Genomic DNA, 16966 nt, shown 5'->3' on the forward strand with positions numbered 1-16966 from the left:
CTGCAGTTGCAGTTGATCTCCTTACAGAAATGGCCGTCATTGAGCGAGCCCTATTGCTTAATGTATTAAAGTTTATATGTTAATTTATTCATTGAGACAAAACCATGCAGTTTCTTTAAAAGATGATTGTATTCATTGAACGAGATTGAAATGAATTGAAAATGAATTAAGAGGTAGCCATTTATATTTGGATGTATGTCACCTGCACTATCAGCCAAGGCTATACAACAATACAGCTTTTATACTTTGACCTTTATCCAAAAGGTCATGCTCAATGTCATGGATGAAACAGCTACCCGCGCCACCCCCACAAAAATTGTCAGACTATTGTATGATGTCAATGCTGCATTCTCGATAGTTCTGCTTCCGGCCGATTACATGGCATTTGAAAATAGGGTAGGTAGGTAGGTAGGGAAATGATTTTTTTTTTGCCAATTTTGTTTGTGTACGATCATAATAGGCAAAAAAAAAAAGTCTCCGGTTTCTGGTATGGAGCTTGCCCAAAAAGTGGTGCGGCGACGCGGTTTTTTTTTTTTTACCTGATTCTTTTGCTTCAAATGTCGGCTGATGACTGCATCCTCGACTAAACTTAGTGCAAATATATGGGAGTCCAGAGAGGCCACATAAATCTTATTCTCGACCATAACCCAATCTCAAAACACGTTAAAATTGTGCAGCAGCAGGATTCCAGTCAAACCAGTGAGTTTGGCGGTTTTGAAACATCATCTTTCATTGAAAAAAAAACTTTTTCATTTTGCTACGGCGACGCGCGCGCATACCAGAAACCGGAGACTTTTTTGTTTGGCCTTATGGAGGCGTTTGTGGGTAGTCAAGGGTAAAAGGTAGAAATTGAAGGTTTTGGGTGTTGTTTCCCTCATTTTTCCAATAAAAAAAAATTACCGGGTAGGGGCTGCCAGACAAGGGTAGGTGGGGAAACCGGAAGCAGAACTATTATTTTTTTGGCCAGTCAGCAAAAGACATTATGCATTGAAGTGGAACGACTTGGGCAATTCTTTTGTGTTATGGCATGCATGAGCAAAACGTTTGAACAAAGTGCAGCCTCTATGATATGTACAACGGGTATATGTCTATTAATTGCAATTGTTTAATGCATTCAAGTGAATGAATTGAATCAGAATGAATTGAATTTGAATTGATTAAAATGGGCCTATAGGCCTATAGACCGCTTGCAGATGCGTTCGATAATCGACGCGCGAAGGCGCGCGACGCCATGTTGTGGGACAGGCGTATATCTATCCATGCACATTTGTCCCATAACATGGCGTCGTGCACCTTCGCGCGTCAATTATCGATCGCGTCTGCAAGCGGTCTATATGGCTCAATTAACTTAGATATGCTTGTTCACACAGTGTTTCATTACATGACTCATCCAAAAACCATTTGCTTAGTCAAAAGGCTCACGTGTATTGCATTCTGAGTAATTTGACTCGTTTATCACTTGACAGTGTGTCGCTACACGGACAAAATGATGACTCGGTTATCTGATACAAAGTGAGTCAGTCAAAAGCCTGACCCACATATATCATTCTACCTCAAGTCCCTTGACTCATTCCATGCTGTGAGTCAAATGACTCACTTAAGTCCGAAAGTGTCTCACCACACGGACAAATGAATGGCTCACCTTAATGAGTCTTGTGACTCGACATTTATTTTCTGTGTATGTCGGGGCATGGTCAGGGATTGTCACTTAAATTTTGCCCGAGGGGTGGGGATTTTGTCACTTCAAAAGTGACAATCCTCACGTCTTGGGTTGGGCAGTCGGGGGGGGGGGGGGGAAACAATTGATAGGCTGGGAAGAGGTATGTCCACGTCACACAGCAAATGTGCGCGTATTCGTATGTACGTGCGTCGAGGGCAGAACAATGGCCACGCAGCGTACATCCGGTCACTAAGAGACGCTGGCGTTGGGATTAAGCGCGCAAGACAACATTCGCCCAAAAGTCAATTTTTCTCGAACTTGTCGCATTTTAATTTTGAATAAGCAGCCAAAACCAAAGGGCTTGTATGAATTCTATATGATGGGCACGAGAAAAATTGGAAGCCACCTCAATTTCGTGCACAACGATGAAATTTGGTAAGACAAACATAATAAGGTTTTTAAGGACATTGCCGTAAGTGTATTGTACGTGTCCCGTATACCGGCAGGGGTTACGGGCATGGGCGTCGCCAGGATTTTTTCTAGAGGGGGGCAAAAAAAATTTTTGCCAAAAAATGCTTGTATTTCTCAAAACATTCTCGATTTATCAGTTTTAGAGGGGGCAGGGACATTTTGCCCCCCCCCCAACTCATTAAATTTACACCACTTTGTCTTCGCGCCTCTTTTTCTTTCTTTTTTCTTCTTTTTTTTTCTTCCTTTTTTTTTTTTTCTTTTTTTTTTTTGCTTTTCCAGGGGGGGGGGGGGGGGCAAGTGCCCCCCCCCTTGCCCCCCCCCCCCCCTCGCGACGCCCATGGTTACGGGTGGGACTAGCCCAGTGGACTCCCTTTACCTCCCTTACCTACGTACGGAGGGACAGTCGTAAATGCAACTCGTCCGACCTGGGCTACGGTTGGGGATAGCCCCAGCCTATGGCCACCTACTGGACTAAACTCCGTGCAGAATTTATAGTCCATTGACTGAGGCTGGTGCTTGGGTGGGGCTTCACGGAATTCTAAAAGAGTGCATAGCTGACGCGATTGTCGATGGCTGAAGTTTTGATGTGTCAATACATCATGCATAGACCAAAAGGACTTGATAAGTACTGTTGTCCTCCTCGTGCTCTTCAACTATAATTCTATTGCCCCTCCCCCAACAACTTTTGATGCGTTAGTTTGGAAAAGGCCCCCCCCCCCGTTTTTTTTCCCGACGTTAGCGCTGTACGAAGACCCAGAGGGGACTCCGGGGACATGAAGAGTTTTGTTTCGTAAAACTTACGTCGTAATATTATCACGAATACGTATCCGTAAAATTATTACGTATACATAGGCTACGTGATAGAACGTACGTACGTAATACGAAGCAAAACATTTTCATATCCCCGTAGTACGGTGGCCCACAACTGTCACGGCAAAAGCAAAAGCGCCACGGCAAGCGCAACAGCGCCGCGGCAAGCGCAACAGCGCCGCGGCAAGCGCAACAGCGCCGCGGCAAGCGCAAAAGCGCCACGGCAAAAGAAAAAGCGCCACGGCAAAACAAAAAGCGCCGCGGCAAAAGAAAAAGCGCCACGGCAAAACAAAAAGCGCCACGGCAAAAGAAAAAGCGCCGCGGCAAGCGCAAAAGCGCCGCGGCAAGCGCAAAAGCGCCACGGCAAGCGCAAAAGCGCCACGGCAAGCGCAAAAGCGCCACGGCGAAAGCAAAAGCGCCACGGCGAAGGCAAAAGTGCCATGGATTTATTGGGAAGGGGCGTAATCATACATGCCGCTACTACATCAAAAAATAAAATGGGAAGGAGAATGGCCGCCACCAGGAATTCTTATTAAGCACAGAATTTAATTCTTTGAGAAGTGATTTTATGGCTGAGAAAATAGCAAGGCCAAGGAAAACCGGTCAGGAAATAAATCGTCGATATTAATTTGTTGTAGGATAATTATTATTCCAAGAGAGTTGCTGCCGTGAATCAGAGTTTATCAAGGAGTGGGACTCGCTATCGGCACCATCAGGGCCGTTCCTCATTTCTTTACATTTCGTGGGATGCAAACAATTACAAGGACGGGAGGCTCTGTGAGCTGATGCATTTTTGAAAACATTTTTTTCCCCTTCCGACTAGCATGCAGAGAAGAGTTCCGTTAATTTGAGCCTTTTTTCACAGGTGTGTATACCAGTGTAGGCACGAAAGTGAGCTGCCCAGAGTGTATGAGTTAATTTTTTTTTTCTTTTTCAGTATATCATACACATCTATAGGAAGTCGATTAAGGCTCTCCTGCAAGGCTGCGGCAGTGGGTGGGTAAGGCTTGTCAACACGTAACTCGCCCGCGGGCCCATTAGGTTAGAAATTCCCAGAGAGCGGGAATTTCAAAACTCTTCGCTGAACGTTGCTTGCACTGACCGGTTTTCCTTGCTATTTTCTCAGCCATAAAATCACTTCTCAATTCATGGTGGCGGCCATACTCCTTTCCATTTAATTTTAGATGTAGTGGCGGCATGTATGATTACGCCCCTTCCCAATAAACACGACTGAGTTGAAGATAACTCACAAATCGAGAAATGGATCGTTCTATTAGACAGTTGCAACGCTTTCGACAGAGGAGGTTAGGTCGTGGATTTCATGTAAGGAACGTAACACAGGCGAAGACTTTGGATATAGAATAAGAAAGAAAGAAATTAACTTTAAAAAAGGGGGGGGTAAGGGAGAGACACTAAACAAAGGAGAAGTGTTATCGTTGAGATGCACAGTTCTAAGCTCTTCTATGAAAATTTGGTGGCTCTGAAAAGAGCCGTTTGCTTTGTTTCGAGTGAATACGGAACTATTTGATGCCGGAAACAAGCCCTCTTTCTGCCCTGCAGGCTGATTCTGCGATGATGTGGAAGACTGTCCACAGGGCAACTCAACATCACTATCGCTAAGCATCATGAGGTCTTGTTCGGCTTGTTGGTTTCTTGAGCCGGGGGTGGGTGGGCCAATGAGTTCTGGGTTCTGAGTTAATTTCTTTCTTTCTTATTCTATATCCAAACTCTGGGCAGCTCAATTGTGTGCCTACACTGGTATACACACCGGTGAACTCATGGGCGTCGCCAGAATTTTTTCTAAAGGGGGCAAAACATATTTTTCCCAAAAAATTCTTGTATTTCTGAACAAATTCTCGATTTCTCAGTTTTAGACGGGGGCAGGGACATTTTGCCCCCCCCCAACTCATTCAATTTACACCACTATGACTTCGCGCCTCTTTTTCTTTTCTTTTTTTCTCTCAGTTTTTTCCCCTTCCTTTTTTGTGTGCTATTCCAGGGGGGGGGGGGGGGAGCGCCCCCTTACCCCCCTCGCGACGCCCATGGGTGAACTAAGTCTCAAATTAACGGAACTCTTCTCTGCATGCTAGTCGGAAGGAAAAAACTCTTCAAAAAAATGCATCAGCTCACAGAGCCTCCCGTCCTCGTAATTGTTTGCATCCCAAGAAATGTAAAGAAATGAGGAACGGCCCTGATGGTGCTGATAGCGAGTCCCACTCCTTGATAAACTCTGATTCACGGCAGCAACTCTCTTGGAATAATAATTATCCTACAACAAATTAATATCGACGATTTATTTCCTGACCGGTTTTCCTTGGCCTTGCTATTTTCTCAGCCATAAAATCACTTCTCAAAGAATTAAATTCTGTGCTTAATAAGAATTCCTGGTGGCGGCCATTCTCCTTCCCATTTTATTTTTTGATGTAGTAGCGGCATGTATGATTACGCCCCTTCCAATAAACCCGTGGCACTTTTGCCTTCGCCGTGGCGCTTTTGCTTTCGCCGTGGCGCTTTTGCGCTTGCCGTGGCGCTTTTGCGCTTGCCGTGGCGCTTTTGCGCTTGCCGTGGCGCTTTTGCGCTTGCCGCGGCGCTTTTTGTTTCGCCGTGGCGCTTTTGCGCTTGCCGTGGCGCTGTTGCGCTTGCCGCGGCGCTTTTGCGCTTGCCGTGGCGCTTTTGCTTTTGCCGTGACAGTTGTGGGCCACCGTACTAATGTCCCCCTCTGGGTCTTCGTAGCGCTGCAATCATCATCATTTTATTTGGAGTAGCTAATATGCGCCTCTAATTATACACACAAAATAATATTGCCTGATTTATTGTTCCATAACTAAACGTTGGCGGATTGTTTTCGTTCGAGTCTCATTCCAAATTATATAGCTTTTCAATTGTTCGACAAACAGTCCATTTTATCGCGGTGAGACTAAAAAATAAAAGCCGCCGGCAAGGGGGTCGCACGTTGCATGAGACGGACGTGCGAAAATGAACCTTTAACCGTAAAAAAATATTTTCAGGCGTTTATTGCCTCCGCCAAGGAGGTTATGTTTTCATCGGATTTTGTTGGTTGGTATGGTGGGTTGGTGAGTGGGTTTGTCTGTGAACAAGATAACTCAAAAACTTATGTACGGATTTGCATGAAAATGTTTTTAGGGGTGGTCCTTGGTACAAGTACAAATCGATTAAATTTTGGAAGTGATCTGGGTCTGGATCCACGATATTTTAAGGATTCTTCACCATTTATGGGACTCCTTTTTAGTACATGTATTGTGCTGTCTGAGTGCTTTCTAGTTTAGTTTGCCAAGTATGTTTTAGAATTGATACTGTTCCTTCTAATTTTAGATATAAAGTAGTTTCTTAACTTCTATTGTGATATCCTTGACGAAACGCCAGAGATCTGTCGGGCATTTCAGAAACGTATGTAGTCGGGAATACATTGTAAATTGCGAGCATAACCTCCCACAAATTCACCCATGCATAATTTGCGCCACTTTTGCGCGTGTACAGCACAGAGGGGCCGGTCTCTTTGCTCCTCAATGACTGACTGACTGATTGACTCCCCCACTCCCCAAACACTGTCACTTGTTCATGTTACCACGTAGCACGATAAATGGACTAAATCTGGCCCAATTTGTACACCAGACGCAAGAAAAAACACCTGCGGTGAATAGCGGCCATTCTAAATCAGTCATGGTGTACATCTTGTTTGCAGACCGGTGCCCTGCATGTGACGTCATGCCGACAGGCAACATCCGGACAAACCAACCATCCGGGCAAACCAAAACATTTTGTTGTTATTTAGCGCACATTAAACAGTACAGTCAACACTTCTAAACCATTCTTATTCCAAGAGGCATTCATGCAGTGCAGAGGAGAACCATTTACTGAAAGTTGACACCACATGACTACGATATCCAATTTGCAAATAAATTAATTAATGTCATATTGTCTGTAGGAAAGATCATGTTCGTCACGAGCTACAATCACTACGGAAGTGGCCAGAGCAATGGGGGCTGATGACCCGCGAGTACACCCGTCTAAACCGGCGGCTGATCGGCGACCGAGTCACACCTGAGGCCGGTGACTCGGTCTACTCGACTCGCTGCCCGTCCGTGGACGAACGCGATCCTGGCCGGTCCCCGTGTTCTTCTTCGTCGCGGAGATCCACTCCTTGGTTCTCGTCCACCCGCCTGCCGTCCATCCTGGGCGGCCGGTCTACCAGCACGCCGCTCGCGGTGCGACCGTCCGGGGCCGGGGGCGCGTCTGGAACACCACGTCTCCCGGCCATCTCCACCGGGGCGACCAGCGCGGAGCTCCCTGCAGCGTCCACCGGGCCCTTCCCGCTGACCACCGCGGGCGAGATCGGCTGGCAGTCCCATCGACCTGGGGGTAACAAACTCGAGATATACGGGCGGTACGCGCCCAATGCACGGGGCCAACACGGGATACTCAAACTGCTCAACTGGCCTCAGCAAAGCATCATGTAAAATTGACGAGATTTAGACCTCAGGACTTAATGAGTTTCAGAAGTTTATTTTAAACCAGTCAATGCACCTTGCCCCTATGTTTACTGAAGCTTAGATCTCATCAACATAATAGACATGTATTTCAGCATTATATTATTAAACTACATGTAGTTGTGGATATAATAATTACACAAATCGTCAACAGTGGCAGACAATATTTAATACAATTTTTTTACAATTCAAATATCATGTTTTACACAAGAGGCCAAAAAAGTAAAGTTTGATATCCGTAGCACCAAGCTTTTTGTTGCCAACACCAATATTTGGTTTACACATGTGCATTTCTAAAAGATCAGAGAAAACTTAAGACAACCTTTTAGGAATATATACATGGTGTATTGACAAGATATACACACGTAGTGGGTTTAGCTTTTGCATTTAAGCTTTCTTATAGCTAACCTGTCTTTTTTAATTTCTGTGCAAAATTGAAAACAATGTTCCCATCACATGTACTTATTTCACTTAATTACATAATAGAAACTTAATGTCCGTTACAATTAAAATAAGTTAGCAAAGCTAGCACACGGGTGAGCTAGGGCTATTCACACTTGAGTAGTGCTATGTAGATTTGAATTATAGGGAATGTACAACATTTGCTTTTGCTGAAATTTTCAGAAATAAATGGATTTAAAGGATTAGTATGTTACAGGAAATATTGTTAAAATGACTTGTTTCATGTTTTGGGCTTGTAGATGCTGGAAAAACCAAGAAAACCAATCGTGTTCTTGTAGTCTGGTTCCCTGTTCCGACTTAAGATGGAATTGAGCAATTTATAGACTTTGGGGAATTGTAAGGTCAGAGAATCAGTCTAGCAGGCTCGTACCCCTTCACAGGTGTGTAATCAATTGCAAAGAAAATGCGGAATAACTAATGAAACATTAGGAGCAGTTTTTGAAAATAGCCAGTTTTCTCCAACGCTGGTCGGCTGACCAGTGTTGGAAAAATACAATTTTTCTTGAAATTGACAGCTCACCAGGAGCCACGATTTTACAGGATTCTTTAGACTGCCATTCCTTAACAATCCAGTAAGGTTTTTTGTTATAATTTGATCATTTCGTTTTGTGATGTTCGCAAATGTTGTATCTTCCCTTTAATGTCCGTTACAATTATAATAAGTTAGCAAGGTTAGCCCACTGTTGAGCTAGGGTAATACATACTTGAGTAGTGCTATTTAGCTTCAAATTCAAGCAGTTGTCCTGAAGGTCACCTATAAAAACCTATCCACTAATTACACAGCTCAATTAAGAGATGAGGGAAATAGTAGACTGTTGTCTCAATACTTCATAATTATGCCAGACCGATCTAAGTTTTTTCTTCATAGTATGTATATGCACGTAATATGTAGATTAAAAATGTTATCTGTTCTTATTGATTTTCACTGTGCTAGATTGATTAAAAACAAAATAATACTCAAAAAGCAGAGCAGGTGACTTGTGATTCGTTTTGTTTGGTTCAGTTGCAACTACTTTTGTGTCAGGTTTTGGCCACGTTAAAAAAAATCGTCTCACGAAATTCACGTCAGGGCTTTTTTTTTTTAAGGAGGGCAACTTCTTAATTTTTCCCTTTAAGATGAAGGATTTTCCAAGATGGCGGTTGGATTCTTCAAATTTCCTTGAATCTTTTGCCGACATTAAATTAATGCGCCCAATTAAAGGAGTCGTCACCCTTTCTTCAAGATTTTTTTGAAGTTGCACACACAGCTACACTTTTGCTGGAAACTAGTGAAAATATTTTTTAATTGGCCTTTTTCATTCACTGCTGTGTTTCGTTCATATCTGCTGCACCACACATGTAATGTTTGTAGGCTTCTTTGCCCACCCTTGCCTTCATCTGCGCAGTATCTTCTTGATGTCTGTATTGACACCCTCAATGCGAGTGTCCAATTTGTCCGTTTTCCCTGTGATGCGATCGATATCGTCATTCTGTCGTTCAATTTCGTCGCCCAAGCCTAGGCCGAGGTTTTTGAGACGGCCGAGTCCACTTGACATCTCGTCTAATCAAGTGAAAAACAAAAAGAGGGAAAGTCTGGTTGAATTATTATTATTTCATAATCCTTTTGAAATGCAAATTAATTCCACATATTACATTATAGTGACGGTGTAACCACTGTTTCGGGCATAATAACAGTTATGTGGATACTTGACACAACAATTCAATGTCCCCCTATCTCCGGCCCCTGAAAAGTGAAAAGCTTAGGCCAAGTAGTTCTGCTTCCGATTACATGGCATTTGAAAATAGGGTAGGTAGGTAGGGGAATTTTTTTTTTGCCAATTTTTTTTGTGTATGATCATATGAAGGCGTCTGCGTGTAGTCAAGGGTAAAAAGTGTAAAGTGATGGTTTTGGTTTTTTTTTCTCATTTTTCCAATAACAAAAATTAGGGTAGGGGCTGTCAGAATAGGGTAGGTAGGGAAACCGGAAGGAGAACTATTATTTTTTTTGGCCTCAGTGTAATTTTCTTTAGCTCACCCAAATTACTGTCCAGCTTCTGTTCAAACTGTTGCCTGCTTGAGTTGTAGCCGGTACCCCGCATGGAAGAGGACGGTGTCTCCTCAAATCCTGAGGTGTCATATCGACTATTGTACCTCCCTGCATTGGGGTCCCGTAACCTCATGGCCGGGTGGTCCATACAATCTTGCTCCTCCTTCTTCGCGCCCGGCCCGTCTCCCACCATTGTCCGCAGCTTGCTCGGTGCCCTCTCTTGCTCCTCAGGTTTCTCCCGCTCGGGCTTCTTGCTGAAGTAGTTGACCACGCCACCAAAGACGCTGCGCAGGGACGTGACGTGCTTCTTGGAGGTGTCAATGTCTGTGTTCATTTTGTCCAATTTCTTGTCAATGTTTTGGAGTTGCTCTCCTTGCCTCAACAATTCCTGTTCACAAAAAAAAATTGATTGTAAGGAAATGATGGAACATTAACCAGAACTCTCCAATGAGGTTTTGCTAGGAACGCTCTGAAATCCTGCCTGGCTCCTCTACTCCTAGAACTATGAGGCTCCGCGTGAGCAGAGCCTCATAGATGTAGAAGCCCGCAAAATTGTCTGCAGCACAAAACACTAATAAAGTACAAAAACGTCCATCAAAATACAGACATTTCACACAGAACCGCTGCACAGTTTGCCCCTATACTCCGTACTTTACCTCTTGACATACTCACGTATCATGGGCGGAACTAACATAGGTGGATTCTGTCGGTTTTTAGGCCGAAATGATGAAAAATATGCCCTTTCCGCGCTGAGCCAACCGAACACTTGAAACGTGCACGCATATGATCGAGCGATGATTTTTGGTTCGCTCGGAGCGCGCCGCAGGGGGTACGGTACAGGCGAAATGATAGTATGTGCATGCGTCCAACCAAGTGCATGTACCGTACCCCCCGCGGCGCGCTCCGAGCGAACCGAAAATCATCGCTCGATCATATGCGTGCACGTTTCAAGTGTTCGGTTGGCTCAGTGCGGAAAGGGCATATTTTTCATCATTTTGGCCTAAAAACCGACAGAATCCACCTATGTTAGTTCCGCCCATGATACGTGAGTATGTCAAGAGGTAAAGTACGGAGTATAGGGGCAAACTGTGCAGCGGTTCTGTGTGAAATGTCTGCATTTTGATGGACATTTTTGTACTTTATTAGTGTTTTGTGCTGCAGACAATTTTGCGGGCTTCTACATCTATGAGGCTCCGCTCACGCGGAGCCTCATAGTTCTAGGAGTATGGCTCCTCCACTCAGTCTAGTCCGAGTAACTTGGACCCAACTTATCGCCTTTTTAAAAATTTGGACATGGTCTGGTGATAGTAGGGTCCAAGCCCATTCCTCGACCTAGACAACACAGTCACTGACAGTCCCAAAAACCAACATTTTCCAACAAAAAACATCAGATTTCACCTTCAAAATGGCCTCCAAATTACTAGATATGTCACCTGAGGTACAAGTAGATATAGATGATTAAGATGGTTGTACTTAAGTTTACTTACGATCCGGAAAAAAAGTGAAATTTTCCGTTCAATTCTGGAGACCCCCTCTGCCTAGGTTGTCGTTGTTGTGCTCACGTTCAAAACTGCATGATAATGGCGTCTGACCTCGACCTCATGCAAATGTGGTGCGGTGCGCTTGCGCATAATGCACATAATGCAGCATACACGGCAGATTCCCCTGCGCCGCGCCGACGACTGTTTCCTGATGTAGAGCGCTGTGTAAGTTCGCGGTACGCCTGGCTAGCCAGCGCGACTCCCAGGCGTACCACGAACTTACACAGCGCTCTACATCAGGAAACAGTCGTCGGCGCGGCGCAGGGGAATCTGCCATGTATGCATGCAGTGCATTATGCGCAAGCGCACCGCACCACATTTGCAAGAGGTCGAGGTCAGACGCCATTATCATGCAGTTTTGAACGTGAGCACAACGACGACAACCTAGGCAGAGGGGGTCTCCAGAATTGAACGGAAAATTTCACTTTTTTTCCGGATCGTAAGTAAACTTAAGTACAACCATCTTAATCATCTATGTCTACTTGTACCTCAGGTGACATATCTAGTAATTTGGAGGCCGTTTTGAAGGTGAAATCTGATGTTTTTTGTTGGAAAATGTTGGTTTTTGGGACTGTCAGTGACTGTGTTGTCTAGGTCGAGGAATGGGCTTGGACCCTACTATCGCCAGACCATGTCCAAATTTTTAAAAAGGCGATAAGTTGGGTCCAAGTTACTCGGACTACACTCAGTCCACTGCAGTAGAATTAAACGAATGGCACATTCTTTGTACTTTAACTTATTTTATAAAAACGCCTTATGAAAAGAGTTATACATGTACCTTTCTAAATATAACAGAATCCTCCATAATCCTCCAACATAATATCCATATTTCATTATTCCCATTAGTTTACTCATCATCGCTGATTCATGATCATTCCTCTTTTTTTTTAATGTCATCTTGTCCACCTTTGTCTTACAACTACAGGTTTATGTCAACACCATCATAATACAAAAATTAAGAAACCTATTTTTATGACTTTCTTGAATTTTATTACATTGTAATTTGTATCATAATCATGGAGGAATAAAAACATCCTCCATGTTTGTATTTATGTAGCCTAAATTAAATATCCAAAATTTGAAAATTCATAAAAATCATAATTCAAATCACTTCATTTATGACGGGCATGACGGGAAAAGAAAATATTAATGAATTGACATCATGAAAGTAAAAGAATGAAAACACATTTCCCCAAATCTACCCAATGCTACTCACGTGAGCGGTTTCGTTTCCGACATTCTCGGCTTCGTACATCATGCCGAGAGACCTGTTTGTACTCTGCAGCATGTTTTGCTGTCGCTCTTCGATTTGGGTCTGCAGGGAAACCGCCCCGTCATGGTCGTCTTTTTCCTGGTCGTCCTCGTCGATACCAAAGTCCCCGTAGGGATATTTCTTTTCTTGGGGTCTCGATGGTCCCCTAGGCACGAAGACAAAATCATTTGGTTCATCGTCGTCGTCATCGAAAGGATTTTTCGGTCGCCTTACGTTCGACATCTTCGGTTTTGTAAAGACCCAGCAGCACTTTTGTAATTGACTTGTTTATTTATATTTTTGACGTCACGTGAGGGCCAGTCAGGTGTTCACTGGTTACTGTAATTTTCCGATGCAAAATGAATTAAAAGCGTGTGGATACCAGTTGAACTTCAAGGTCAATCTTATTGAGGGCAAAAACGGCTCGTTCATTGATATTATTTTCAGTGTTGAAATTTTAATATGACAAAAACATCTTGAGCCTTAATAGCCATTATATATTCAAAAGTATCATTTTTGTAAATATTACTCTCAAGCAAAATCTATGTTTTTTAAATAAATTGACGTTGTAACGGACCTTTGAGAGATAACTGTTGATCGATGAGGAAAATAATAACAAACGTCATTTCGTCTGGAGTTGCTGATTAACGAACGAAGGAAGTCTCATTTTCTACGATTTATCATAGTATTTAACCAGGTAAACCTTACAAAGCGGGCACAATGTTTTGAGGAAAGTCTTGTTCTGCTGTGGACATCCTCGGGCCATGCGTTTGGGCTTCCGCTTTTGTCGCATACCGAGGACCGAGACTGAGCAGTTCATGATCGATCAGCTGAGCTGGGCTCCGCAAATCAGCTGTGCCCGTGTACAATACCTTGCGAGGACCGTACTCGGACCCCTGCCGCAGCCCGCAGTTAGCCTGCACTGAATCTGGGCGGGAGTGCTGAGCTGGCAAGATGGCCTACCAGTCACCGAGCAAACGAGCTGCTGCGTCGTCTAGAGCGGCCGGTGTGTCGGTTAAAGCTCAGCCTGTCAGGTAATACTTCAAATTCAATGACATTGTTCATTTGTTGTGTGCTTCGTTTTCAGATTGATTAGATCTTACTAAAATACTAACTTTCTTAGAATTCAGCAGATATTGTGTAGTTTAAGGACACCTAAGTTCTTGAAGTGTTTTTACATATTATCGTTCTAAAATGACTTTTGCAACTTAAGCAATCTTCTTTAAGTAGCAATGTTAGAGGTACCGCGATATTGACATTTCCTATTCTGGTGACACACAAAACTGAAGTTTTTCAAATGAATGTTACTGTGTCCCATCAAGCTATTTCAGCTTCAAATCACTCCTACATGTCGACAAATATGTCTTCTTTTACAAAATGGCAATAGATCGGGAAAAACATACCTCAATTTGTCCAAAACCAGAAGTTTCAGAGCGTGATTTTCAGGACGGCCGTCATGAGCGCGGCCATTTTGACACTAAGTTTGGCATTTTCATGCCTCGAAAATGGGTTACCGTTTTTGATTAATACCGCCCTCTCTTGATTTCTTAATCAATAAATACTGCCATCTATTGATCAGATAGGATAGGACAATCTGCCGATGCTTTTTGTTTCGTTTCAAACGGTCAAGAAATAAGGTTTTAAGGTAATTTTTGCCAATTTTTGCCAAATTTTGATCAAATTTGCCACTTTTTTTCACAATTTAGATATACAGAACATGGGGGGATTCCTGTAAACCTATATCACTAAATTCCTTGGTCCTTTCTGAGTAAGAATATCTTGATTTTGTTCCTGCGTTTGATTGCGGTCTGTAGAAATGTATTTGTTTAAAAGTCTAATGACAATCTCCGCGCTGATGTTTGGCCAGCCCTTGACGCAGTTGATGATGATGATGCGCTGTCATGTTTGCACCAGTAACTCATTGTTTTTTACGAATGAAACTCGTACAAACGTCCATTCATGACCAACAAATGTATTTCAGTTGATTTCAAAATTATTGTTTTAATTTAATAATAATAAAAAAAATCATCATGTATTAACTTGATTAACATGATTAAAGGATTAATTTAATTACATCAGCAATAATAATGCATTTCCATTTGCTGCCAAAACTTGACTTGTAACCTTCGATGGGGGTGGTAAGTGTGCATGCAGTCAGACATAATTCTGGTGGAGTCAGATTTTTTTCCAAAGCCCTTTGGATTGTAGCCAGGGCAGGGAATATCAACAATTTTTCAATTATTGGAGGAAAGGAAAATGTCTTAAAAGGTGTGTCAATATTCCCTGTTTATTTTACACATAAATTAGTCTTTCTGGATTCATGCTTCATCACAAAAGGTCATGAGTGGATCTCCACAAGCTGCAGGAAGATCTTCCAAAAGGAGACCTAATCATTGAAGATCAATAAGGTTACATTAATATAAATTACTCTTCCATCTTATGCAGAAAAAGTGGGGGGGGGGGGCATAGGAATTGGGATGCTGATATAAGGGAATATCTGGAGGCATCACTTTCTCCTCAGTAGGTGCTGCTCCACCCTGGTTACAGAAATAAAAACACACACACAATCAGAATAGTTTCACGAGTAATAATGGTGTGTTTCGGAAGACATAACTTCTGAACGGAAGCAGCTATGACAATGACGTTTGCACCATTGAATTTCTCTCATCAGGCGCTTTAATTTGATGTATAGTTTGACTATATTTGAACCAAAACTGAATAGTATGGTCGGTTTTTAGTTAACAAATACATTAACTCGAATGACGACCAGAAGAGTTCCAGGAGTATGGTGTCTTTGGGAGGACATAACTTCTGAACGGAAGCACCTATGACAATGTTGTTTGCATCATTGAATTTCTCCCATCGAGAGCTTTAATTTGATGTATAGTTTGGCCATATTTAACAAAAAATTAAAATTCATGTAATAATGCTACTTTAAGCTTAGACCCGTGAATGTGGCTTGTAAACTACGCCACGCTGTTGTCTATTTTCGAACCTGGCGAACGTGTCCCTCTGACTCCCTCCGTTACACACACTGGACGTTATTTTGCCCATGTAATAAGTACTCACATATGAAGCTGTCTTGAATTCTATTTGTACGTCAAAACTTGCATTTGACGAAAATTGAGGAAAATTCTGGCCCCGGTTCATGAAGTCCGTCCGCTACTGCTAGCTGCCATTTTCTCCCAACTGACGCATGCGCATTGCGTTTTATTTTCGTATGATTCGACGGCTGTTTACTGTCGCAGCTAAAACAGACATCGTTTTAGACAAGTTTCAAGTCCTTTCCTCTCTCACCGCACCGCACGCGGTTGCACGTGCGCCCGCGTGTGTGTGCACACACGTACATGTACTGTACACGAGATGAGCCGAGCAGCCAATCGTCTGTGGGGTTTTTTTTTTCGGGGTTGCGACATGAAACAGCCGTCAATCTGTCCAAGCGACTCAGACGCGTCCGGGGTTATTTGTCAGGGTCAGGTTAAAATCTAATTTCTACACGTTCGAATGGGTCTTTACTGATGGGCAAATTTCGTCGAAATTACACAGCCTAAACAATCGGACGGGCAAATTTAGATTTCTAGGTGAGTACTCAACACCCATACGGAATTATGTATGTCGGATCGATTACGCCAGGTTCGAAATGAAACCAGAACGTGGCATTGTATACAACGCCACGTTCACGGGTCTACTTTAAGCTCTAAATAAAAGCCTAGTTTTCATAATAAGGTGTTTCACGGTAATATGCTCCATCTTGCCCGCGGGGCAATTTTACACGCGTTGCTGTGTATGCATCGTCATTGGAAAGCTTTGGCGCTTCCAAGTCATCATGCGTTCGTTCCAAAATGCGCCCGCGTCTAGCAACGCGTGTTCTTTTTGCCCTGCGAACAAGATGGCGCATATTACCGTGAAACGCCTTATCAAGAGACGAGTAACAATTCTAAAATGACCTTTGCAACCTCAAGCAATCTTCTTTAAGTTTGTTTTCATAATATTCAGCAGCAGTACTGTGCGCATCATCAAAGTCCAGCGAAGTCACAGCACACTGCAGCCTGGGCAAGATTACCATATGCGAAGTTCACTAATTTTCCTCTGTACTGACTAACAAGCCCCCAGATAGCAATTTCATGTCATCAAAGTCAATTTGAGCAGTGAGAAAATACAAGCATTTTCTTAGAAAACACTTAGAATTTTTCAGTCCACTCTCATAGGGTTTGTACACAGAGTGTTGAGTGAACT

General features: G+C 43.1%; 3 protein-coding genes across 4 annotated transcripts in view; 2 read left to right on the top strand and 1 right to left on the bottom strand.

The window, feature by feature from the left end:
* The first annotated feature begins 1904 nt into the window (after nt 1-1904).
* On the top strand, nt 1905-8097 carry LOC119743471. Its single transcript, XM_038219880.1, has 2 exons — nt 1905-2095; nt 6888-8097. The coding sequence occupies exons 1-2, from the start codon at nt 2037-2039 to the stop codon at nt 7417-7419; spliced, it is 591 nt and encodes a 196-aa protein (XP_038075808.1). The 5' UTR covers nt 1905-2036; the 3' UTR covers nt 7420-8097.
* Nucleotides 8098-8762: 665 nt separating this feature from the next.
* On the bottom strand, nt 8763-13043 carry LOC119742493 (synaptosomal-associated protein 29-like). Its single transcript, XM_038218433.1, has 3 exons — nt 12695-13043; nt 9926-10325; nt 8763-9451 (listed from the first exon to the last, which is right to left on the bottom strand). Exons 1-3 carry the CDS (start codon nt 12971-12973, stop codon nt 9285-9287), a joined length of 846 nt encoding a protein of 281 aa, XP_038074361.1. The 5' UTR covers nt 12974-13043; the 3' UTR covers nt 8763-9284.
* A 272-nt stretch (nt 13044-13315) lies between these two features.
* The window catches only part of LOC119742491 (breast carcinoma-amplified sequence 3-like), a 30478-nt gene continuing 26827 nt past the window's right edge, over nt 13316-16966 (top strand). The window contains exon 1 of one of the 2 annotated variants that reach the window (XM_038218431.1): nt 13316-13764. In XM_038218431.1, the coding sequence (XP_038074359.1) occupies nt 13685-13764 (80 nt within the window). In that variant the 5' untranslated portion in view covers nt 13316-13684. The remainder of the gene's footprint in view (nt 13765-16966) is intronic. The other variant, XM_038218432.1, reaches the window with a different exon arrangement.

This window comes from Patiria miniata, unplaced genomic scaffold (genome assembly GCF_015706575.1).
Source record: "Patiria miniata isolate m_02_andy unplaced genomic scaffold, ASM1570657v1 HiC_scaffold_6, whole genome shotgun sequence".
NCBI lineage: Eukaryota > Metazoa > Echinodermata > Asteroidea > Valvatida > Asterinidae > Patiria > Patiria miniata.